The 26,478-nt window shown below is 40.4% G+C and overlaps 1 protein-coding gene across 1 annotated transcript in view; it reads left to right on the forward strand.

The window, feature by feature from the left end:
* The window catches only part of jmy (junction mediating and regulatory protein, p53 cofactor), a 29,159-nt gene extending 2,709 nt beyond the window's left edge, over window positions 1-26,450 (forward strand). The window contains exons 2-10 of the mRNA XM_026173164.1: window positions 11,221-11,394; window positions 19,478-19,628; window positions 20,161-20,330; window positions 20,859-21,024; window positions 21,373-21,563; window positions 21,681-21,767; window positions 22,078-22,164; window positions 22,700-23,213; window positions 23,477-26,450. Coding sequence (XP_026028949.1) covers window positions 11,221-11,394; window positions 19,478-19,628; window positions 20,161-20,330; window positions 20,859-21,024; window positions 21,373-21,563; window positions 21,681-21,767; window positions 22,078-22,164; window positions 22,700-23,213; window positions 23,477-23,787 — 1,851 coding nt within the window. The 3' untranslated portion in view covers window positions 23,788-26,450. The remainder of the gene's footprint in view (window positions 1-11,220; window positions 11,395-19,477; window positions 19,629-20,160; window positions 20,331-20,858; window positions 21,025-21,372; window positions 21,564-21,680; window positions 21,768-22,077; window positions 22,165-22,699; window positions 23,214-23,476) is intronic.
* Window positions 26,451-26,478: the final 28 nt, after the last annotated feature.

Below are 26,478 nucleotides of genomic sequence, written 5' to 3' on the forward strand. Positions count from 1 at the left end.
TACTTTTTAATCCTTGCCAAGAATGATAATTTTCATCACATAAAACAATATTTTTAGGTTTTTTACCTGTATAGTAAATAAATGACTTGACTGCATTACGTAGAGCCCTTTAAAATGCCAGTTTATGTCATTTTTTCTGATTTGGCATAAACACTGAATAGCCTGTCCTGATTGTTTGGTTTGTCTGGAAAAGCTTCAGACTGAAAATCACTGCTCTTAATAATTGTACTTTGACACTTTCCCAGTTTTTCCTTATCTGTGGTCTGATGCCATACGAAATCCAGCTTATTGCCAGGGGACCTGACATATTGCAAGTTAATAGTTAAAATTTAACATTTTTTTTCTTGTTCTGCGATGACAAGGATGTGAAGGGAACAAAAAGTGATGGGAGGTTAACTACAATTGTAGCGCAGAGAGATTAAAGTGAAAGCAGACGTAAAAAAAAATCACGCTATAGTGTTTACTATAAAATCTAAGCCACAGGTATCATATAAGAGTCATTCTATCTCAGATCAGAACATTTTCTGCTCAAGCACCTCTGATTTGCCTGGAAATGTTATGGTTTAAAATTTGCACATATATAAGGCTGTGAAATTATAGCTCCATATATCAAATAATTTCAAAGGTTTTACTTGTTTATTTTTGGAAAAAGGTGTATTGACCCACTTCCAGTATGTTTTGATCAATTTGAACATGACTAGATGAAACCTTTAAATTTTCTCTGGCCTCTCAGATACTTAAAAAATTAGTATTTCCTGAATTGTAAACTGTTATATTTGACAAAATAAACCATGTAGCCATATGTAGTCACCAAAATGACAAAAATATGACAATTTCTTCCATTAAAGCAAAAATATCAGTAGATTGTGCAATCGAAATTAGACTGTTGTTTATAGATGATACTCTAATTATAACAGTGAAAGTAGTAGAGTTTTATAAGTCAGGTTTAGATTATAATATATTGTGAGGCAAAGACAAAAGTACTGATGTAAAGTTTTTCATTTGTACAAATAAATATAGCAAAACAATAAAGAGTAATGAAAAAGGGATTAGTTGCTTGTTTCATGTGTGTAGTCCTGTATGCCCAAGTTGCCAATGTCTATGTAGCGATTGGTAGTCTGAGAAAACAGTCAAGAAGGAATCCAGCAATCAACATGCTTGTCATTTGAATAAATGCAAATATATGTATCACATATATTATTGTTGTGATATATATGAAAAAGCAGCATCTTTTGTAATCGTTCTCTCTGTGACGTTTAAATCTGTACAACCATTGTAATTTTTTTTGACAGTTAAACTACTCCTCTGGGTGGTTTGAAATTCAGGCCTAAATGTGTACAATAATCAAGTTTCTCTTCTTTGCTGGGCGACCTCTTGACCTTTGTATGTTGAAGGTTAACATGGCTTCTGCATGTTTTGTGTACGCCCACAGTTTTTGTTATGGTGTGTCTGCATGTTTGCCTCAGGCACAGCTGTGTTGTTAGTCTGCTGTACAGTTACTGAACGGAGCAGTTTACTTCATTCACACTTATGTATAGGGGTATTTTATATTTTGTGTCACTCACATCTTTTTAGTTGTACATAAACTGATACGTTCACAACAATTGCTGTTTTGCCTGCTGGTATTGTCTTGTTGGAGCTAAAAATGGGAACACATAGAGCTGAAGCTGTACTTTTCTGACAATTTTTTGTCAGAGCAACTCCTCAAAAATAAGTAAAATAATAGTTACAATATGCAAATTATTGATATTAAAAATGCATCTTAAACGTTGTGTTTAACCAGTTGACATTACCTCTGTTGATTACAGGTGGCATTACTATTTTCATCTATCACTACATGAAACTTTTGTGTTGAGAAAGCCAGAACCAATCAAGTTGCCTGAAAGATTTAGGCCTGAGGTCTGTTGATTGACGACTCCTGAACAGCATTCAGTTTCAAATGAGCTTTAAAATCCAGTCTCTGCTCAGTCAGGGCGTTCTCTTCCTGCCTCACATCTCAATTAAAAGGCAGAAGGGAAACTGCTTCAGCAAGACTGAGCAGATGTAGCAGCAGCAAGAGTAAGTCCTGATGACAGAGCTGGTATACTGCAGCTATACTCTAGTGCATATTACCAGGAATGTCCCTGTAATTATTATGTACTCATTTCACATTGGAAGGCCTTCTGTTTAACAGCAAGGCTTAACATAGGTTTTATGTTTATTCATTTGCAAACTGCTTTAAAACATGCATATTTATCCATAGCAGACAAGCAAACCTACACACAATATACTCTTATTGTCAGGCTGATATAGAATAACAAGAGTAAGAGCAGAACACTAATAAGGCATAAGCAAATGATATGTAAACTAGTCAGAGTAATAATAAGAGGCACTTAAAAGAGAGCAATGCCTGAAATCCTGGATGGTGCCTTCAGCTGTGTGTTTGATGTCTGGGTACACAATAAAATGGACCAAGCAGGGGTTACAGTAATTTTGTCTTACAATGTGAAATAATAATTGTTAGCTTTTAAATTTGTCAAAAAACAAAAAACTATGATCGCAGCAGTTGAGTACAGTTTAAATTAAAGTTAATAGGATTGTTCTTAAATGATGAGCTTTTGGATGCGGTGCGTGGGGATTCTAAATGCTCAACATCACACTAGGCAATATCAGACTGATGTTCAAACAAATAGTCCAGTTCATTTGTGCAGTTTTCAGTATAATTTATTTTCCCCACAGGAGCAGTAGTTCATGCTTTTATTGTGGCGTGCGTGTGTTAGACAAAGCACTTAGTGGCATAGATAATAGCGTTGTATCAATGTGTGTGATAGGGTGAGTGAGACTTGTAGTAGAAAGTGCTTTGAGTGGTCAACTTGAGTAGTAGTTATATGAATACCAGTCCATTTATTTCCCCCACAAAAAAGTCCCATTTAATTACATTATAAATGTGTAATTACGTTATACTGGTAGCATAATCTACAAGAATGTAGCATAATTTATTAGTAGATTTATATTTCATATTATAAAACTGTATCTGCAAAAAACATGGTAACAGTAACTTAAAAGTAAATGCAGTAGGGTAAATGTTGTTCCCCTTTTTTATGGAGTGAACATGGCTTTCCATTGGTGGTGTGTTGGCAGGCTGTAGGAAGCTACGAACAGCCCGTCTACCTGCAGAGAGTGGCTGTTGCCAGATGGAAGCAGTCCCCAAAATATGTGGTACAATCAGTCTGTGGGCTGCTTCAGCTTTTGATGTTTTTGACCCTTCAGTCAGCTGTGGAGACGAGTAAAGTTATAACACACAAAGAGCTGAAGTGAAATAGATATCTCTCAGTAAGGACACCTGAGCTACATGCTGTTGGGTTTTTGGAGGACTGCACAGGAGCATGATTGTGTAGGTTGACAACACCTCTTGGTAGGCTCACTATAGACAATTAAGGACACATGTGCCGTACAATAAAATAAGCTTTAGACTTACCCCTGCATGCTACAGGCATGTCTACTAGAAAGCAACGGGGTTGCAGCTGTTAGCTCAAGTAATCTTAAGATCTGTCAGTTCACCTGCTTTTTCTTTTTTTCTGTCAGTCACCAAACAGGCCAGCAGCAGGCCAAAAAGCTTGCACAGTATACTGTTTTACTGGTCCCAGTTTAAAAAAGAAAAAAAAAGAAAAAGAAAAGCTTAACACACCTATACACCCCACACCTGACAACATTCAGTTCATCATCAATATAATGTCACTTGTGGTAAAAATAAGCATTACAATACTAGGATTGTAATGTATTGTAATCCTAATTCTAGGATTGTAATGTGATGATGAATGATGAAAAATCAGTTATTAAAACAGCAGCCCATGTATTTTTCTGTTCATTAACTTATTGATTAATTGGTAATTGCCCAAAAACTAATTAAGACAAGTAATACAGTTGGCTTTGGAGGGCAAGAGCAGCAGCTCTTTGCCTTATACTGTTCCCAACAAATATATCAGACCATTAAAATGACATCACTGCAGGAAGTGAAATTGTTGCATTATAAAAATGGGAATTGTAAAAGAAAAATGTGCAAGTCCAGCTTTAGCGATTTATTCTAAAATTCTCCAGTCTGAATTAGAGTCGGCTCATTTAGCTCAGGGGCTTTCCTGGCTAGCAGTGGCTGCAGGGGGTGTACGGCTGGGCACTGGTTTCCAGGGCTACGCAGAGCTAAAGTAAACAGTAGGAGCAGTGTTGGAGCTGAATCGTGTAGTGTCTACCCCAGTACCCACTGTGGAGGGCTGTGGAAACTCAGCCCACAGTTAATATAGGAGTCTCTATTCATATCTATCTGTTTCTGCAGAGCGAGATCACTTTATTCACTACTTTGGATGACGATTGGTGTGGTGGTACATTTCAATATTATCTGAGGCAGACGTGAAGGAGAAGTATTATGCTGTGTGAACTGAAGCTGCTGGCTTCTGAGAGCTGGGAGGTGAATTGTATTTCCTGTGAACAATAGTTGTTTTAATGGTTATTTTCTCTGGAACAATGAAGTGTCTGTGGACGCTTGGACATATGGTATGAATCAGCAACAGTAGAGGCCAATTTATCTTGTACTGCACTTAAACAATGTATTTTATGGCATCATTCCTGACCACGCAGACTAGTGTGCCTGCACTTACACATGATTACTAGGATTTTTTTTCTTTGCGCTTTGAAAGGGCTTTTGTTTGGACCTGACTGTAATCATGAATCAGAATTAGACCCAAATTTGGTGCAGCAAGTGACTCCAGTGTCGCAACATTAGCCCTTTTCTACACATAACAGAATTAACTTGGCAATAGTTTCTAGTAAAAAAAAAAAAAAAAAAATCAAAGGTTAACGTTGTCATGGAATAAGCCACAGTATAGACCTTTTTCACATCACATATGCCGGACAGAAGGGAAACAAGGGTGGAGTTACTAATGTTAATAATGACCCAGTTCCACCGAGTGTCCCAGTATGCCCTGACGGTGAACCAGCACGCATAGTAATAGGATCCCCCGCCATGTGTTTTGAAGTCTGAATGTCAGCTGTGCAAAAGCTTCTTAGGATGTGTTTAAATTTTAAGTCAACAAATTAAAACCAACAATGTTTTTTTTTTTTTGTTTTGTTTTGTTTTTTGTTTTTTTTGTTTCTTTTTGTTTTCTTCTAACTTGCAGTGTAATTGTGCAGCTCCAGAATCAATAAACCTTAACTGAGAACACTATTTTAGTGACTACAGTGATGAAGTAGTGTAATTTATGACTGACATTACATGTTATAGAGGGATTTCTTTTTTCTTTTCAATGGCTCTCTTAGTTGTAATCATACCTATACCTTTTTTTTTGTTTCAAAGGGAAACACAAACCTCTTGGGGGTTGTGTCAGAAAGGGCATTTGGTATAAACATCTGCCAAATCAAACATGGGAGCTACCTACTATGGCAACCCCTGGTGAATAAAGGAGCAGCCAAAAGTAGCTTTTATACCTGTATTGTTTTTATCTGTGGCAGATAGTTCTTGTCCAGTATCATAGATGGTAAAGAATTTGTCACATTGTGACCCCTGCAGTCCAGTTATCGTATCAAAGATTAGATGTTTTCCCTGAATTTTCTCAGGGATGCCACTCACTGGTTTTCCTTTTCCGCATCTTCCACAGTTCTATGCATAGCTAGTTTTTGCATCACATCACAAAATGTCATATTACCTGACTTACTGGGCATGTATTGCCAGAAGGTGCATTTGTCATGGGAAGGGGCAAAATGTTCATCTACTGTCACCTCAGGGTTGAACATCAGTCAGTGGAAAGACCTGCATCCGTTCCTAATGGGAACAAGCTTGTCAGATGTTGCTCTAGTATCGGTGTTGTAAAGTCTGAGGACTCTTGATATTATTCCGAAGGTCTGAAGTGACATTGTAGTCTGGAAAATAGTTCTGCCTGTTGATGTGTCCCTAAGACTATCAGTGTTCTCATTACTGGATCTGTACACACCAGCAAGAAGAACACCATTATAGGCATCCAGGTATTCTCATCAATGCCATTCCAAATGTTGCCATGGACTTTTTTTTCCTTCAAAAAATGACAATGGCATAAACGGATCAAAACGTGTCTTGATGTCACTTATTCTTGTCACAGCAAACCAGGTAATCCCAGGCGTCACTTTGATGACATGTGTAGCAATTACCCTACCATGTAAGCCAGGAGTTATTGGACTAAAAAGATATGTCAACAACTGCTTTTGTCAACAACAACTGCTTTTCGCGGATGATGTGGTTCTGTTGGCTTCATCGGGTGATGGCCTCCAGCTCGCACTGGAACGGTTCACAGCCGAGTGTGAAGCAGCGGGAATGAGGATCAGCACCTCCAAATCTGAGGCCATGGTTCTCAGCCGGAAAAGGGTGGAGTGCCCACTCCAGGTCAGGACAAGTTCCTGCCCCAAGTGGAGGAGTTCAAGTATCTCGGGGTCTTGTTCGCGAGTGATGGGAGAAGGGAGCCGGAGATCGACAGACGGATTGGTGCGGCGGCTGCAGTGATGCGGACGCTACACCGGTCCATCGTGGTGAAGAGGGAGCTGAGTGTAAAAGCAAAGCTCTCAATTTACCGGTCGATCTACGTCCCTACCCTCACCTATGGCCACGAGCTGTGGGTAGTGACCGAAAGAACGAACTCGCGGATACAAGAGGCGGAAATGAGCTTCCTCCGAAGGGTGGCTGGCCTCTCCCTTAGAGATAGGGTTAGAAGTTTGGCCATCCGGGAGGGGTTCAGAGTAGAGCCGCTGCTGCTCCACATTGAAAGGAGCCAGCTGAGGTGGTTTGGGCATCTGACAAGGATGCCTCCTGGGGTTGGTGTTCCGGGCATGTCCCACCGGGAGGAGGCCCCGGGGCAGACCCAGGACACGCTGGAGAGATTATATCTCTCGGCTGGCCTGGGAACGCCTTGGTGTTCCCCCGGATAAGCTGGAGGAGGTGGCTGGGGAGAGGGAGTTCTGGGCTTCTCTGCTTAGGCTGCTGCCCCTGCGACCCGGCCCCCGATAAAGCGGATGAAGATGGATGGATGGATGGAGATATGTCAACACTTCTGGATTTGTATGTTTCAGCAGAAGTGAGAGCAGCTCTAGCACATGTGACGACATCATCAGATGTATCTTTGTCCTCTGGTTGATAATCTATTGTCCTCAGAAAGATGGTCAATTATATTGCTATGCTTTTTGTGTCCTCTCATCTTTAGCAAAGATACGATCAAGAGTTTGGCTTATTGTAAATCTTCTTATTTTTGTATGCTACAAACTGGAGATGTGTACTCTCTCTCTCTCTCTGATAATGTGGGAGAGCTCAGAGTGTGTTTATGATTTCAGTTTTAGCACTAAAACCGAAATCATAAAACTGTTTAGTTTTATAGTCTTATATTATAACTGTGTCGAAACCAACCCCAACACACAAAGGTCATCATTTTCACCAGAACTTTTTATAATTTAGTTAAATTCAGTTTTTTGTTTTGTTTTGTTTAAATGGAGATTCCTGACAAAGTCTAATGTCTTGTTGAAATAAACAAATTTAATATCCACTTTTATGCATTTAAAACCTAAAAACGGGCCACTGCCGACCCTAATGCAAGAGGAAGGTTAAGTATTTTGGAACAAAGTTTTACCAGTTTTTTTTGAAGGTCTTTCAAAGTTTTTCCTTGGACATTGTCTGCTTTGTCACTTCTTTCCAGTCCAGCCCTTGCACTTGACCACTTCAGAGAAGTGTTTTTCTTTTGTGTTGGTTTATTAAGCCACTTTACATTTATCCTTGTCCTTCAGACAAAAAAGCCTATCTACAAATGACAGATAACCTAGCAAAGAGCCAATTTTAAACTGTTGTTACAAGTACACTATCACAAAAACACAGAATTTGTTCCCAGTATAGGTATAGAATATAGAAAACAATGATTCCCAAAGAGCTATTAGCTGGAAACTTGGTGAACGGAATATCAGAAACGGAATATCAGAAATGGTCTCAGTTGTGACTGTCAAGAAGCCCTTCTTAAGGTAAATTAGAAGGAAAGGCTGAGATAAGCGAAATTGCATAAGAACTGAAAATCAGTGGCAGCAGGTTTTTATCAGTATTGTAAAGTGCCATATTTTGATCAAACCATGCAGTACTATCTGGAAAGTGTCTGACTGGCTGCACAGCTCTGAACACAACAAAAGGCAGTCAAGGTCCAAAGAAGAGATTTGGATGTCCTTCAAGAAGCCTAGAGAACTATTTCTTGAAGACATTACCTGAAGGCTTGCATAAGCGAGTTCAGTCTATGTTGAATAAAGATGGTCATACAATCTTGATTTTCCGATTTGCTTCTGTAGTGTATTTCCATGTATGTTTGCAACAATTTCCCATTCTCCTAGCAAAATATACAGAAATTAGGGTCATTTGAGACTTTGTCACAGGACTGTAGTTGAGTAATAATTCAGTACTCAAACTACTTAGACCAAAATATCTATAAAGAGTCAAAATGACATGCCTAATTATGAAAAGATGCATGTCATTGGCATTAAATTACAATCAATTTAAAGCTTTTAATGATAATGTTCAAATTTTTCTAACATGCACATATTTCTGAGCTCACACAACTTTCCAATGTCCTCAATGCACCAGTTGCAGGACAAGTAGACTGACAAATAGGTGTGTTGGTATATTTTCCAAGTATGTTAGTTATATGAAATCATGGTATCTTTGTGTATTTTATTGAGCAGACTAACATGCAGACACGTACACATTCTGCTTTTCAGAAACGTGCCTGTGTTACTTGTAGTACTAATCGGGACCAGGACACAGTGGATAATTAACTTCTTATCCTTGGTTCCGATCTGTCTCTGTGGGTGAATAAGATAGTGGTTGTGATGGTGAGAAGTCAACACATGGGTGCACACAGAATATCAGAAATCTACTATGTAAATAGATATGTGAATAACCAGGTTTCTCCTGCTCCATTTAATACACATGCTGATTTTATAGGTCACATATCCAGTCATTAAAAAAAAAAAACCCACTGGTGATATTTTTCATACACTGTCCTGGTGCTCTTTTCACCCACTAACATGCACCTGATAAACAGCTTAAGAGCTTTAACAAATACAAATACACCATGCACTCAGGTTTGAGTGATGCTTGCTGAAAATTAGGGACGACTAACAGTGTCATTACTAATATATCTGCCCGATACTTTCTCAGGTATTTTGGGTGATCTGTAATAGAGCTAAAGGCCCCAAAGACTCACTTTACTATCAGGAAACCAGCAAATATTCACCTTAACTGAAACCAGTCAACTTAGAGAATTTTACTTAAAAAAAAAAAGAAAAAAAAAGATTTAAGTCACTATTTAATCATTAAATCTGTTGCTGATTGACTAACTATTGATTTAACTATACAGGGAGTGCAGAATTATTAGGCAAGTTGTATTTTTGAGGAATAATATTATTATTGAACAACAACCATGTTCTCAATGAACCCAAAAAACTCATTAATATCAAAGCTGAATGTTTTTGGAAGTAGTTTTTAGTTTGTTTTTAGTTTTAGCTATTTTAGGAGGATATCTGTGTGCGCAGGTGACTATTACTGTGCATAATTATTAGGCAACTTAACAAAAAACAAATATATACCCATTTCAATTATTTATTTTTACCAGTGACACCAATATAACATCTCCACATTCACAAATATACATTTCTGACATTCAAAAACAAAACAAAAACAAATCAGCGACCAATATAGCCACCTTTCTTTGCAAGGACACTCAAAAGCCTGCCATCCATGGATTCTGTCAGTGTTTTGATCTGTTCACCATCAACATTGCTTGCAGCAGCAACCACAGCCTCCCAGACACTGTTCAGAGAGGTGTACTGTTTTCCCTCCTTGTAAATCTCACATTTGATGATGGACCACAGGTTCTCAATGGGGTTCAGATCAGGTGAACAAGGAGGCCATGTCATTAGTTTTTCTTCTTTTATACCCTTTCTTGCCAGCCACGCTGTGGAGTACTTGGACGCGTGTGATGGAGCATTGTCCTGCATGAAAATCATGTTTTTCTTGAAGGATGCAGCCTTCTTCCTGTACCACTGCTTGAAGAAGGTGTCTTCCAGAAACTGGCAGTAGGACTGGGAGTTGAGCTTGACTCCATCCTCAACCCGAAAAGGCCCCACAAGCTCATCTTTGATGATACCAGCCCAAACCAGTACTCCACCTCAACCTTGCTGGCATCTGAGTCGGACTGGAGCTCTCTGCCCTTTACCAATCCAGCCACGGGCCCATCCATCTGGCCCATCAAGATTCACTATCATTTCATCAGTCCATAAAACCTTAGAAAAACCAGTCTCGAGATATTTCTTGGCCCAGTCTTGACGTTTCAGCTTGTGTGTCTTGTTCAGTGGTGGTCGTCTTTCAGCCTTTCTTACCTTGGCCATGTCTCTGAGTATTGCACACCTTGTGCTTTTGGGCACTCCAGTGATGCTGCAGCTCTGAAATATGGCCAAACTGGTGGCAAGTGTTATCTTGGCAGCTGCACGCTTGACTTTTCTCAGTTCATGGGCAGTTATTTTGCGCCTTGGTTTTTCCACACGCTTCTTGCGACCCTGTTGACTATTTTGAATGAAACGCTTGATTGTTCGATGATCACGCTTCAGAAGCTTTGCAACTTTGAGACTGCTGCATCCCTCTGCAAGATATCTCACTATTTTTGACTTTTCTGAGCCTGTCAAGTCCTTCTTTTGACCCATTTTGCCAAAGGAAAGGACGTTGCCTAATAATTATGCACACCTGATATAGGGTGTTGATGTCATTAGACCACACCCCTTCTCATTACAGAGATGCACATCACCTAATATGCTTAATTGGTAGTAGGCTTTCGAGCCTATACAGCTTGGAGTAAGACAACATGCATGAAGAGGATGATGTGGACAAAATACTCATTTGCCTAATAATTCTGCACTCCCTGTATTTACACCCAGCTAAAAGCTACAGAGTACAGTAATAAGTGGTTAACAAGCCTGTAAAAACTATAAAACTATTATTTGTGGCACTTTTAGTCTAGATTTTGGTCTTTACTGGCAACCACTAGGGCTTTGTAAAGCCTGAAATGTTTAGTCTTTTGGGTTATTATTGTGGAATTTATTAAAGAGATTTCTCGCATCAGCAACCTTTTACTCCAGTGCAGTATTTTTCACTGTGTGGACTGTTTGTCTGACTATACTGTTCAATGCACATTTTACCTCCAGGTGCTGGATAAACACAAAGCGATGGACAGCATGGTGGAGCTGCTGCAGGTGTACCCGGAGGAGGACGAAGCGTATGGAGAGCTGCTGGAAGCCACAACTCAGCTCTATCACTACCTGCTTCAGCCCTTCAGGGACATGAGGGAACTGGCAATGTTGCGCCGACAGCAGATTAAGGTAATACACACAGGCACACTGATACAAATACCATCTGTTTGAGGGGCTTGATTTAAGTAGGTTTAGCACTAGCTATTGCCGACTAACTGGTCGGCGTGCTCTACAGTGGTGCATGTTAGCAGTTAAAGTGCTGTTGCTATGGTTTGATTAGTGCTGGAAAACGATCCCTGAACCGCTGCATGATGAGCCTACACTTCTAAGCCAAGTGCATTGACCAGCAGTGTTAGGTGTTTAGGCTGGGTGCAGTGGTATTGATGGTTGGGTAGTAGCCGCTCTGCGCTATGCATTTGCTACTGGGGGCTGTGGAGGTCAGAGGATCAGCAGAGAGGCTTTCCCCCAGCGCAGAGCAGCTTAACCAGCATAAGTATTATTGCAGCAGTCACTAAACCACTCAGTAATTCTGCAGCCTCAGCACAGCCTTCTGTTTCCCACTCTCTTTCTCTGCTCTGTCTTTGTTGCTTTTCTTCATTAGGCTTGGAAAGGGAAGTAAATCCACAGACTAATCCCTACTGTCTCACAGACTTCATGGAGAGGAGGAGGCACATGCCTGCTCAGTCAGTAGGTCAGAGTTCTAGCTGCTTCTCGTACACTTGTCCAAAAGCTCAGCGGATAAGAAGTGATATACATAACATTGAAATTCAATAGAAAATTGGATAAGTCAGCTGATTTCTCACTAATATGATAGTTCATATTTTCAACCAAGACAATCAGACTAGAAGTTAGCTAGAGTAAAAATAGGACAACAACTGTCTTGCAACTAGGTCAGGTTGCTGTGATTGAATTTCTTTACATTCAGCCACAAATTGCAAGTGGTCAGGGTGATCACCTGATTGCCCACAGACTGGTCATGCAGCATCCCTGACTTTTGATCACAAGGCGACTGCCTGGGTTGTCTCTTGGGAGTCATCCTGTATCCAAATAGTTGTGGTCTAGCTCAGACTGATTGCAAACACTGTCAGACAGATTGGTGAATGTTTGTAAATAATTGCCATTAATTTCTAAACAGAGTCAGTCTACACTGATAAGCACATTTCGTTTCATGGACATTAATTTAATGGACAATAGAAATAATGTCCCATACAGTCCCTATTACTATCTCTCTACCTGTCTTTTGTTCTCTTTCATAGACTGTCTCAGTCTTTCACCCACAGTTGGGCTGTGAGTATTTTACATTGTCAACATGCCTTTCACAGCATGCTTATACGGCATCTTGTCACTAACAACACAAGTGCCTGTGTGTGTGTGTGTGTGTGTGTGTGTGTGTGTGTGTGTGTGTCTTGGGTGGGATTTCTGTGTGTGTGTTATGATGGTTCTTGGGCAGATGCTGATGTTAAGTGAGATATTTCACTGTTTTCCCCTTTGCACTTTTTTTTAAGGAGAAGTCTAAATATTTGCAATAGTTAGGAAAAAAGGAAAAAAGAAATCTAAATTTTAAGTGTTAGTACATTTTTCTACTCGCTGTACGCAAAGCTCCACTGTTGTCAGATATATTAAAAACACATCAGTGTTGCACTTAGTGGAACTGAGTCAAATATAAACTGTAGTTTGTTGTTATAAATGTCCAGCTACCAAAGGCTTTATGGATTTATCTATAACCTAAAATAGTTTCCTGTAAATAAAGTGTAAAGTTAGTGTTACTAAAAATCTTTCTTTTCGCAACCTGTTTTTAGAGGAGGGCTAACACGTCATTGATTGTTGGTCTTTTTTATTTATTGACAATAAGAAAAATATTTCTGAATCAGTAAATCTACAGATTTCTTTTTTCAAATTTAAGAGAAGTATTTTATCTTTCAAAGCTTCTGGTATTTTGCTATAGCCAATTAGTTATTTATATTTTTTGTATCTTGCTTTTGAGCAAGAGAGTGCAAAGCACCAAGGAAAAAAAGGTAGAAAATAGTAAAAATTGTGAATATTTTACATTTGACACAACCGGCCATGACCAGTGAATATTTTTTGCTTATAAGTTGTGTAACCCATTAATGCAGATTAACTAATCCTTTAAGCTGTGTTGGCAGTCTTATGTTTTAAGATTAGCAGTCTGGTTTATGCTGTGGAAAAAAAAATCAGTAGAAATAAGCAATGTGTTTCTGATGAACTGTGCAAAGTGTGAAGCCTTCACTGACATTTTGTACATTTTTGTGTAGATTACTACAATGCTGCAATACAAACTGTTGTGCTGTGGGTGGGTAGGTGGGGCTGTAAAAGCATGGCGTTTTGTTGAATTAAAGAGCTTATGAATTGCATTATGGGAAATGTAGTCCAGCATGTGGCAAGCTTAGCCCATGACAGCATTTTTATATACTACATAGTAATGTTTATAATATTGCTTTAACTGTTGAAATATGAAATAGAGAATTTGTGATTGTGAATAAAATAGATAAATAAAAACAGGTAAACATCAAAATGTTTTCCTAAGATTACATTTCTCTCTTCTTGTTCTTCTTGTTCTTCTTCTTGTTCTTCTTCTTCTTCTTCCTTTTTTTTTTTTTTTTTTACCCCAAGATTTTTCAGGTGTTTTACAATCAGCGAGAGTCTGAGAGTCGGACTTTCTGTTACTTTCTTTTAATTCCTCAGGTTTTATAGATCTGCTACATTGCTGAAAACAAATCCTTCAGCATTTGTTTGGTAGTCTGTGTGTGGTATGATGTTAAACCTGAACTTTAATGTAGTGTCTAATGAATGCAACTATTTCAACTTTTACCTCAAACCTTTTTTATTTTCTCCATGTGCTTCATGTGCCCAAGTTTTTCCAGCTGTACCACCTGCTCCCTTCAGGGCGATCCAACGGCTGAAAACAAAGCTGTATGCAAATGAAACCTTGACACAGACTAAAGGGAGCGGGCTTTTTTCAAACTGATGAGTCAGGGGTTTGTGGAGATTCTCTCCTTTGTGAAGAAAGGGGAAGAGGTGTAAGAGGGAATCAGCACATAGGAGATTGTCACTTACATGCAGTTTGCATCCTGCTTGTTGTCGTAAAGATGAGGAGGAAAAAGGCAGACGGGTGCTAGTATTATAACCTGTTCTGACCTCATCTGCAAGTGTGAATGCAGTAATACACATGGCATGTATGAGGTTATTGTGAAAAGACCAAAGTGCTTCAAGGACCTACATGCTGCAATGTTACAGCGGAGCCCTTTTAAATAAACAACAATGCTGGTTTCATCAGTCTGTTAAATGGTGACGTCCTGTTATTCAGACATGTCACTTTTATGGCTTCATGTAAGCGTTCCTGCAACAGTAATGTAACCATGCATAGTACTTGCAGTATATAATGTTCTGTACATGAGATTCCAAAGAACAGAAAGAGTTTCATTAGCCAGACTCTGTTCTCCTTATTGAAATTGTAAAGCTTTATTTGATAACGTCTTAAATCTGTGATAGTTAGAATAGAGGCCTGTGAGTGGATGTGGCAACTAAAAGCAAGCAAACCATCTTTTTCACTCTGTTTATATGTTTGCAAATGTTGAAGTAGCCGGATATTTAATAAACAGTCTAACAGTTTATTTTCCTTTCTTTTTTGCCCCTGACATGATGATGATTTCTCTAAAAAAAAAAAATTGTCCCCTTGTGAGCTAATCAACTGAAGATAGAGGAGAGCTCTGTGCATGCTGTTAATGTGACTACGTGCATTCAGACTCAGGATGTATTGAAAGTTTAAAGTGATGCATGTTTAACCTTTACTGAAAAGTGACCAGACTGCCATTCATATACGAAGCTAACATAATCAGATGGAATCACATAAGCGGAAATGACTGTCTGAAAGTAATCTAAGTAAGGTGTAATCTTGTCAGGTAGAGGTATTACACATTAGAGAGAATTGGAAAAAAATTATTTAATACTCGCATGATATATTTTTTGGTACTTAAAAGTTAGGTTAATCTTCTTGGAGATCATTATTTTTCCTAAATTAACTTTAAAATGGTTTAGCCTGTAAAATGTCAGAAAGCAGTGAATATTGCTGACAAACTAGGAGCTGAGATGTATGAATATATGTGTTTAATCATTAATTTGACCATTGTTACTGCTCAGCTGTGAATTTTCAGCTAAAGGGTTTCACGCTCTCAACTGGAGACATCTGAGCTTACCAGAAACAGCGAAAAGCTGATGGAAAATTGAATGAATGTTCTCTCATCAGGCATTTTGGTGAACGGTGCATTGTCCGTAGCATGTCGGAGCAGTCCAGCGTGGGTGTCCTGTTGCTCAGGAGGTCAGAGGGCAGCCATGAATTAAAAATGTGGTTTCACTGTGGCATGGCAGAGATGGTTTTGTGCCATGGTGAGCTCCAGTTACAGTTTCACATTGTATTCATTCTAACATGGCAACAGTTGTCAACATGCTACACTAGATTCACCTCTGCTAAGTTCTTCTGCTCTTTTATCTATGCTCCACCTCTCCACCGCCCTGCATCACTGAAAAACATTTATTTCCTCGACTTCTTTTGTCATTACTTCAGTGTGTCACCGAGGCAGCTTTGTTTTAATTTCCTGTGACTCAAAAAGCCATTTTCCACTAGTACCTACTCAACTCGACTCGAAGGGACTCGACTTGGCTCGGTTTTGGTGGCTTTCATTACATATGAATGTCACCTAATGTGCCTGGGGTCATTACACCAATGCTCTTGAAAGTCCTGTGATGCCATTTGCATGCAACACACACAACCCTACAATGGAGGACGTCGACGCGATGGTATACCTGCTGCTCGGTGTACAGCTTTTCGTCAAACTTGGGGACCGCGGTGTTGTTGGTTTTTTTTTTTTTTTGTGTAGCCATTTTCAAAAATGTCGGGTTTTGTGACGTAGTCGCTCTCATGACTCATGGAGTGAAGTCAGTGACTCGCCAATGTGTGGAAGCCTGTCTGTTGATACCATCTAATGGAAAACCCTATACAGTGTATAGGGTTTTCCGAGCCAAGCCGAGTAGGTAATAGTGGAAAGGGGCTAAGAGAAAACATTTCTATGCACATAAATTAGCTGATTAGGCAATTAATCTAATTGTTTTTTTTACTAGTTATAGAAGTCCTCATTTTTTCTTTGTGGTCTAAATGTTTAAGTTCAAAGTTAATTAAATAAATCATATATTGAAGGACTTCTTTCTCAGCAGCTCCAAACCATGACCAAGACACCACCATGTTTTACAGATGACTGTAGACACTCACTGTTGTACTTCTGTTTTTACCTCCTCAATACATACTGATGACTAAAGATGTAAAATTTTGATCCAGTAATTCATAAAACATGTTGGCACTGATTTTCAATCCAGTTCTTGTGCAGTTTGGCCTGTTTCCCATCCTTAAGATTGATTCCTGGCGGCCACCCTCCCACTGAGAGTATCTCTGATAAGGCTTCGGGAAACAGTTGCTTGATCAACTGTTAGGCCAGATGCACGTCCCAGGCCTGTGTCAGTTCTTTGCAGGACGTGACTTTCAGATACTGTTCATTTCCTGTAGATGTGAAAGACATGCTGCACATGTCAAGTTTTCAGCTAATATCTGATTGAGAATCACCTTCCTGGTCCAAAAAATTATATTTTATCCCTGGTTAACTGTGTTGTCTTTTTTTTTTTTTTTTTTTTTTTTTAATACACACACTCCTGTGTTTTTGCGACAGGATGCTAGTAACAAAATGCCTCACGATACGGTTTAAAATTGGTTCTTTGAAGGAACTGCAGGTTTTTCAAATAATTATAAATAATTGTTTGATGAAGACTGCCTCGTATCTACCACAGTCATGCTATTTTAATCAAATGAGATAAGGGCGACCATGACAGCATCCGTCCTGTAATCCCAGCACTTTAGCGTGGGAAATGGCGTCACACCTCTGTTTTAAGTAGGGCTGACATATCACTGTATGACACCATGACCAGAGGTGTTAACAGATGTAACTCCCCCCCAACCCCCACCACCATTGTTTTTTGTATTTTTAAACTGTATGCAGGAAGTGAGTGATGGCATGCTAGAAGGGAGCAGGCTGGGGGAAAAAGGATGCTAATTTTATTTGTGTGGCTACTTGGCCTGTTTTTCAGACAGCCAAACATGCAGAAAGCATTTCAAAGCTGACATGTAACTAAAATGTAAAACTCCTTTACTACGTTTGGCTCACAGTCCAAATGTATATTAGTCATAGGAATGTGTCACCTTTTCCGAGCAACTTTACAGGTGTGAATCATCACTTGTTTGCACCGCACTTCTTTTATTTCCATAACTTACTGAGACTTTGATCAGACACAAAGTATATTCAAACAATGCACATTTCAGGAAATTCCCCAAATGCTAGTGTTTGTGTTACATTTCAACGGGCTTTGGCCTGCTTTACTTGTAGAGCAGGTGATGCATTTTGTCAGTTGTCTGGATGCGTTTCAGCTTTGCATAAAACCAGTCTAACAGACTGATGATCAAGAGCCAACTTTATGCAGAGATGTTTTCTTCAGTTTGATTTGCTGCCGAGGTCAGCAGGGACAAAGTCAGTGATGGCATGCAAAGAGGTAAAGGAAAGGAGGCTGGTGAATGTCTGTCCATCATCACCAGGTGGGATCGACCTGCTAAAAGGCAACCTTGCTCTTGTTTCCTCATGTTGTTGTAATTTTTAGGTGAATAAATAATATACTTTCTAAGATTTGTTCCTGCCAGACTTTTTCTTTTCTTTTGATGTAGACTCTCCTCCCCCGCTTGCTCCCGGTTTCACCCCCGAACCACTCCCTGTTCTTGTGCCTCACTTGTACAAGAATAAAAGCACAGAGTATGCTGGTTAACATAAATCAAAGCCTTTGGGCTTTGATTGGGATTATTATAGTCTTGTTTATTTTTGAGCACCTACGCACATCTGTTTTGCATCAAGATATTGAAATACGACTGCATGCACAGGAGGCCCTCGCAAGGAGTTTAGCTTATATTGTGTGTACATTTTGTTCCCTGCCCTCTCTTAGAGGGGCTTGTATTTCTCCCTCAACACCCAGAACACAACTCCACGTGACACCGCTTTTCTTTTTCTTACTCTTTTTTTCACATGGCAGGAGGAAAAAAAAAGGACCTCTGTGCATGTATCGTTTTATTTATTGTTCACAAGTATACTGGGTCAGTGTCACTGTATAAGCGTGCACAGACGCGCCTAAGCCATTTCCTTTTTGTTATCACCATCTGCTGTGACTTCCTGGTATTTCAGAATGCTATAGATGGTCTTTGGTGGTGGTTTTCAAACTGGCAGAGGTGAAGTGGCATTTGGAGAAAGGAAGGCGGGGCATACAATGATCAGAACAGGTGCATGCCAGTGTTCTTCAAACAAAAGGGAGCTCAAAGAGGCAGTTAAGGCAATGGATTTCTCTTTGGGCCAAGTTAGCCCAGCTGGGATTGAAAAATTGATCTCTTTTATATTTATATATACACAAACGTGTGTGTGTGTGTGTGTGTGTGTGTGTGTGTGTGTGTGTGTGTGTGTGTGTGTGTGTGTGTGTGTGTGTGTGTGTGTGTGTGTGTGTGTGTGTGTGTGTGTGTGTGTGTGTGAGTGTGAACATGCCTTCTAATGCTCTGATGCTCTGAAGTTGGGTTTTGTGACGTGTGAGTCTAGAGGGATTGGCTCAAATTGCGGTTAGAGCTGAAGTTTTTGGCACAAGAATGTTGCTTCTTGCTTGAAATTCAATTATCAAGTCCATAAAATCATCAGGAAAAAAAACTGTGGCCTAATAGGAGCTTCCTCGTCTGCTTTAAGTTTCAGACCAGGAAGCTGCGTCCATCTTTTATATACAGTCTACGATGGTCATAAAACTGCCTGGGAATCTCCATCTAACTCTGAAATGTGCTTTACACATATTTTTAGTTTTCTACAGTTTCAAAGTAATCCAGTATACATAAACATACATAAACAGGAACCGACAGCTGCTAGTTTGGCATCATTTAATTGGAGCCTGTTTGCCAAAATGTAAACAAAGATAGACTAAAAAAAACATTATTAAAGAACAGTAAGACCAAGACATAAATACCAACATGTGTTGCAAAATCTTCCTATACAAACTCTTGTTACCTCACTGATGATACCTGATCTAAGTACTGTACATTTAAGCTGTTCTAACAAGCTGCCTTAACTCCTGCCAGATTTCTCTGGAGACTGAGCGACTCGGCCCTCGTCGTGTGGAGAGCCTGAGAAAAGAGGACGAGGAGTGGCAGAAGAAGGCTCACGCCGCAGTGCTTTCCATTCAAGACCTGACTGTCAAGTTCTTTGAAACCACAACTCGGTCTCAGAAAGGTAAACACACACAGGAGGCTAGTTTCTCTCTTCAGAAAACAATGTGTGACGTTGTTTTTGTGGTGACCTTTGAACCTTTATAAAAGTATGTTTACTTCATAAGAGAGCGCTTAGAGATCATGTGAGAATAAAACATTCTGGCTCTGTTCTCATCTCCAACCTCTGGCATACCAAAGTCATTAACATACACTCCACCCTGACTCGTGACACATTTTAATCCTCAAACCTTCTCTGCTATGAATTGGAATAAAAATGTGTTTTTCCTCAAATGGGCTTTATTTACTTCGGATTTCAAGTCAAAGCACTGCTGGTTTGTCCATTTTAGGCATTTAACACTCCAGAAATAAACTATAGCGTTTAGGCCAAACCATTTTCTCACATGTTCTTTTTGCTCCAAATGATTCAAAACTATTAACCACAATTATGGTCATTAAACTGCTGTTTAAATGTCTAATCATTTGCCAGATAACTAGCTGACTAATCTCTGCAGCTCTAGCCCTTTTCACTTACTTCTTTACTGTATGCGTTATAGCTCTATATGAGAGGATGCGAGCTGACCAGAGAAAGTTTGGGAAGTCAGCGTGGACAGCGGCGGTTGAACGCATGGAGCGGCTGCAGTTTGCCGTTTCCAAAGAAACTCTGCAGCTCATGAGGGCCAAAGAGATCTGCCTGGAACAGAGGAAACATGGCTTGAAGGAGGAGGTAAAACATAACATGCTGATGCTGCTGAAAAACCCCCCAAAAACAAATCACACATGTGGACCAAGATCGGTGTCAAAATTCTGAAGTGTATCTGGGTGTGTTCTGAAAAGGTGGTGCTCAGTCCAGTCAGGTTTGTTTTTAAGAAGCCACAATAAGAGGACATGGATATAGTGAAGTTAACAGAAGAGAAGAACTCGAGATAATAGCCGTGTTGGAAAAATGAGCTCATGGCTGTGGCATCCTGTAATGGAGGGAACAACTTCCTGGTCTGCAGGAGTGGAAATGACTCACTGGGAATGACTGTCAGGTCAAATGTTTGCTGTGCATTTGAAAATACACTAAAACTAAAAATGTACCTGGTCAGTGTGTTGTAGCATAGCACTTAGAGAAGACACAAACACTGGCTCAGCTTCCACCGGATCTGTTAATGTGAAATATAAATGCACAGTCACTCAGGTAGAGCTTTTGGAAAATCCTGTGGACGGTGCCCTTTGGCCTTTGAAATAGTCTCTGTGGTTGTTGTTGTAGATGCAGAGTCTACAGGGTGGGGAGGATGCCATGCTTCGCCTGGACCAGCTGGAGGCGCTGTACTATGAGTTACAGCTGCAGCTGTATGACATTCAGGCCGAGGTGCTGCGCTGCGAGGAGCTGCTGCTCACTGCCCAGCTGCAGAGTCTGCGCAGGCAGATGACAGGTGAGCATCTCTTTAGATGGTATGGTTCAGGTTGTTATTTTTCTTTCTCTTTTTCTGTTATAGCTCAGTGTGTCAGACTCATGACTGATGCTTACATGTGCTGAAAAATGTGGTTTTCAAGTATAAAACAAAATGTTTTGGCTTCTCATTGGTTTCCAACCTCATCCTCCAGTTAAGTCCTTTGCTTATCCCGTGGCACCACAGCTGTCCTGCTTTGACTTTATCACCAGTACCACTTTTTCTTCTACTCATAGTCAGTCAGAGATCAAATCCTCGAGCCATTGTTACGAGCTGTATAAGCTGCACAAGCAGCATTTGAATCTTCAATGTCTTCTGATTTTCTGCCAGAGCGACAGGATGAGGTGGTGTACTACGATACCTTTGAGAGTCCTGATGCCATGAAGGGTGTAGAAGACCCCACGACCCCACCGTCACCCCTCAGAGAAGAAGAACTCTGCACCCTGCAGCAGAGGACCCGGCAGCTCGAGGCCCGCAGGGGCCGCATCACTGCCAAGAAAGTCTACCTCAAAAATAAGAAGGTGAATTACCGATGGATAAAGATACGGTCGTGTGCTTTATCTCCTGTGGGTTAAGGATCAGTTTGACAGGTCTGTCTATAATAACATTATGTTTGTGTTCTGTTCTTCTTCAAATAGGAAATCTGTATCATCAATCACAAGCAGAAGATACAACAGCGCCAAGGTAGCCATACTGACAGCAAATCCCTGCAGGAGCTGCAGCAGGTAAGAAACTTCTATCTGTGGCTGCAAGGGATAGGATTTATATATTCACTGTTCTACTCTGTCAGTAAATGAAGAGATGATATTACCAGTTAATTCAATGCAGTTTTATTTTTATAGCACCAGAAAGAAAACAGGGAGTCCACTTTGATGCTCACAGACATGGCAAATATTCTGTGGCAATGATCGAACTTTTTTGATTTAGAGCTTGCTGCGAGACAAATTTCAAATATCGATACCAAAGCAGTGAAAGCAGCAATTGTTCCTCACCCTGCTACAACACATTCATCTCATTTGCTGTTTCTGTGAAAAGGGAGATGAAGATGATGAAGCTAAGCGAAACGCCAGAGTGAGTCAGGAGAGGCAGAGGACACTTGACAGGCTTCGCAGCCTCAAGCAGGTGAGGACTTAACATAAACACACACGTCATCTGAGGAGGAACCTTCACTGAATCCTCCTCAAACACCAATGATTAGTAACTTTTCGTTTTTTTAGTTAAAAGATGATTTTGTGTTTGTCCACAGTGTTTTATGTTCTTGTAGTGACATCTACATAGTCTTGATACATTAACCTCCTAAGACCCGAACTCTTCCACAGCATGCATTTTTAATTTCTCTTTGATATTTGGGCTGATTGGGACCCGATGGATGTAAAAACAAAGAACCTGATTTTTGTTTCTAAGAAAAGTGAGAGCCACATATGAGGATATTTGTTTCAAATTTCAATAAAACAGTGGCAGTATAATGTCCTCGTAAGTGGATATCAGGCACTTGTAGAGCAAAATGTAGTATTTTGGTCTAAATAACCCAAATTGTGATGTCCACATATGTGTACGCCAGGTCCTAGGAGGTTAAAGCAAAATCATGTGTGTAATGTTGCGTAAACTGCACTCAGTCCTTCAGCTTTACTTTCTTTCTTGCTGCTTCCCCACACAGAGGTATCCAGGCCAGGTGACTCTAAAGTCAGGCCGCCTGCGCCTGAGTCAGACTCACAGTCGGAGGCGTGCTGGGCAGCAGCCCAGCACCCAGGCTGCCGGCGTTCAGACCGACTGCATCTCAGATCTCCCAGAACTCTCTGCTCCTCTCCCGCCGGACGCGTACGGCTGCGACAGCGTCTCTTTACCTGCGGTCGACCTCCAAGGCCTCGATCCCTCGCCTCCCTTCCTATCGCTGCCCCCACTCTCAGCCACGCCGTCAAACTTTTCACTGGGTCCCCCTCCCCCGCCTCCACCGCCTCCTCCTCCGCCTCCTCCACCACTTCCCACCTCAGAGGACGACCAGCAGAAGAACCTCACAGCCGTCACGCTTCAACACCAGAAAGGCGAGTCTGACTCCACCTCGCTCCCGCTGGCTCCATTTTCCCCTCGATTCTTTGACAGCAGCCAGCTGTTAACGGCGAGGAAAAAGCTGCGGAAGACGGCTTCTCTGGACTCGTCGCAGTGGAGGAGAGGTGGGCAGGGAACTTTTCATTGCAGTAGAGACCTTCATGGTTGGTTAATACTACAAATGTTTAATGTAAGGCACATAACACTCATTCGGTACCTACTTTTAAATGAGGTAATTTAAGCATTTTATCAGTCACAGGAAATGGTGTATTTAAACAGAGGTTGGAGCTAAATTGTGTGTCAGCAGTAGGTTGTTTGGCTGTGTGCTAAACGGCGAACCAAGCCTCTAAACACTGTGAGGCTAATTGTCTCTGCCCTGTGTTCTCAGCGAGCTCTCCCATGGATGAGGTGCTGGCATCACTCAAGCGGGGCAGTTTCCACCTGAGGAAGGCTGAGCTGCGGGTCTTGGGCCCGGATCCGGATGACGACAGCAACAATATCCTGGCTCAAATCCGACAGGGCGTCCGGCTTAGGAAGGTACGGACCAGACCGGAGCAGCAGCGTCATCCCAAAAGCTTCCCCCACTCGGCCGACGCTCTGACCCGCAGCATTCACGAGGCTCTGAGGAGAATCAAGGAGGCCTCTCCTGAGTCAGAGTCAGAGGATGAAGGTCTTCCCTGCACTGACTGGGAAAACTAATGCGGTTCATCGAAGGAATCTTTTAAACCCCCCCACCTTTTTGTTTTGTTTTTTTAACACAAAGAGTTTAAACAAAGTGAAACCAAGTTAAGCAGGCAAGCCAGGGTTAAGTCACCTGGAGATTTCTTGGTGCAATTTGAACAAAAACCCTCGATTTTTCTTTTTTTAATATATATTAGAGGATTTTTTTCTTACTCATGTACGCTGTTTGTAAAGATGGACCACTAATCTTTTTTTTTTTATGTCATTGCTGTGGCTCTCTGGGCGAGGATACAACCTCTGACCTCTCATCACGTCCGAGTCGTACTGTAGCTTGCTGTGACGGGTTTGTTTGAGGACACGAATTTTGCTCACAGTGATGGTAAACCTTCAGTCTGAGCGTTTACATTTTACTACACAACAAGCATTTGTACTGTACATCTTTTTAAAGGAATAGTTGGACTGAGTGCATACGAGAGTGGTATTAACATTCATATTTACAAAATCGCCAAACTTTGACTTTGAGATGAGGTTTTGTGTAATCACCCACGCAGTTTATCGGAATCAATTTGAACGTCCAGCATCTGTTTTAGGGCTTTAGAACTGTGAAAGCACCTGATTGCAGTACAAAGTGCCCCCAAATACTCTGAGGGCTGTTAGAAAATAATCCAGTTAACTTACAAATGTGTAAAATCCCTGTTTACCTGCACCTCACACAGGATGAGACAACTCGGCCGGTCATCAAAGACAAACGCAAACTTGTAGATTTGCTGCTTTTCAGCTCTAAATATGTGTGAGAATAACAGACCTGGGGCCAGATTTACTCGATGTGATGATACTAATGCAAGAATGTGCTGATAATGCTCATAATGTGCAAATCTAACCACCAGTTCAACCATTGCAGTCTCCTGAGGGCAGTGTAAACGAGTGGGTCAAAAACATGCAGAGCGGACGAGGAAGCAAGTAATCCAGCAAGTGTAGGTTTTCACTCTAAAACAGTTGAAGGAGAATCTATATGTTTTGAGACAAAGACGAACTCTTCTGTTAGAACTCGATGAAGTCTGCGTGGGATCTTGGAGTTTGGGACAGCTGTTCTTGGGATAATGGTCTCAGGCAGGACCAGAGTAAGGCCAACCCCAAACCATCTGTCTGTCGAATTTACTGTAACTGTAAATGTGCTCATGACTCTGTTTCACTCCTGCATGCTGCGTGAGGCTGCTCATATTCAGGACAAAGACAAGACTCAAATAGGTTCAATAAAATGACAAATTCAACTCAAAAATGCCTGAACTTAAAAGGCGTATTAACTTAAAAGGCGTATTAGGGTCACGATGGTTCATTTTTTTTAGAAAAAAGTGTCAAATGTACGAGGAGAAAAAAAAGTACAAATTTACGAGAATAAAACTCGGAAAAGGGAATCTGTCGTTACACGTTTCCAGGTTAAGTTAGAAGAAATTCAGATATGTGAACTCCTGGGACTAATAAGCCATACAAATATGTTCGGTATGCCTTTTTTCAAGCATACCAAACCAACTCCATGCATTTAAAAGTCATCCTCTGACCTGTACAGACAGCACTGGGATCATAAAGTTCAACACTGAAAAAAGACGTTCATATCAGCAATAACTTTGTTCTCATTTATGTCACCAACATGTAGATTCTGGGTGCTCCATTGCTGCAAATAGTTAAAAAATAAAAATAAAAAAGCTTATAAGGAAATGATATTAAATGTTCTCTTAACTGAAAGTCATTTAGTAATTTCCCTTGTAAAAATTGCCAATTATTGATAACAATAGAAGCTCGTTTTTACATATGGTTTGATTAACGGGATATCTATGTATTATACGTTTCGGCATTACACTTTGCAGACGGTCCCTGTGTTGTTAGTCCAGGTCAGAGCATGACTGGAAAAACATGAACATGCTGGAAAAAAGATGTTGTTGTTGTTCTAATGAGTTATTGATCCCAGAAGATCAGCTGAACCTTGAAAAGTAAAGCGATGCTTTTTGACTGAAGCAAAAGCCACAATTTTTTTTAGTTTTTCTCTTAAATCTGTCGATTTTTTTCTTCTTTGCACTCTGAACTGAAAAATCTGTCTAATACATAAACATAAAGCCAGCCACAAAGAAAACCTGCCGGCGTCTTTTAGCTTGGTGCCGATGTAGACCAGTAGCACATCTGGCCCCTGGTGTTCCCGTCATAGTCACACTGTAACACTGTAATCATCAGCACACAAAGAGCTGTGGTTTTACATAACAAGCTTTATCTGTTGTTGTGCATCCTCCACTTCTTTTATAAGGATGCCGTTAACACCAGGTCAGTATTTTGACAGATGTATACCTGTATGACATTTCTATTTTAGCTCCATTTGAAGTATAAATGATTTCTTGAATGTAGCTTTGGATGTTTTCTGTGTTTGGCAGAGTTTACTGTCCACCTTACAGATGGAAATATTGTTGGGACCAGATTCCCTTTCATTTATTACTTTGATCTTGATTCATCATTGACAAATAGCAGAACCAAAAAGCAAAAAAAAGTAGATATGAATCACTATAATGGAGCTCGGCTCTTTAGATACAGATCCACAGATTGTTATCGGTCTAGAATTTCACATCCTCTAAAATAAGAATTTGACATTTCTTTCTTGTTTATTTCTGCTTTTGTGCTAGAAACAAATTCATCTTAATTTTAAAATATAACTGCCTTTTAATC

This window comes from Astatotilapia calliptera, chromosome 7 (genome assembly GCF_900246225.1).
Source record: "Astatotilapia calliptera chromosome 7, fAstCal1.2, whole genome shotgun sequence".
Taxonomy (NCBI): domain Eukaryota; kingdom Metazoa; phylum Chordata; class Actinopteri; order Cichliformes; family Cichlidae; genus Astatotilapia; species Astatotilapia calliptera.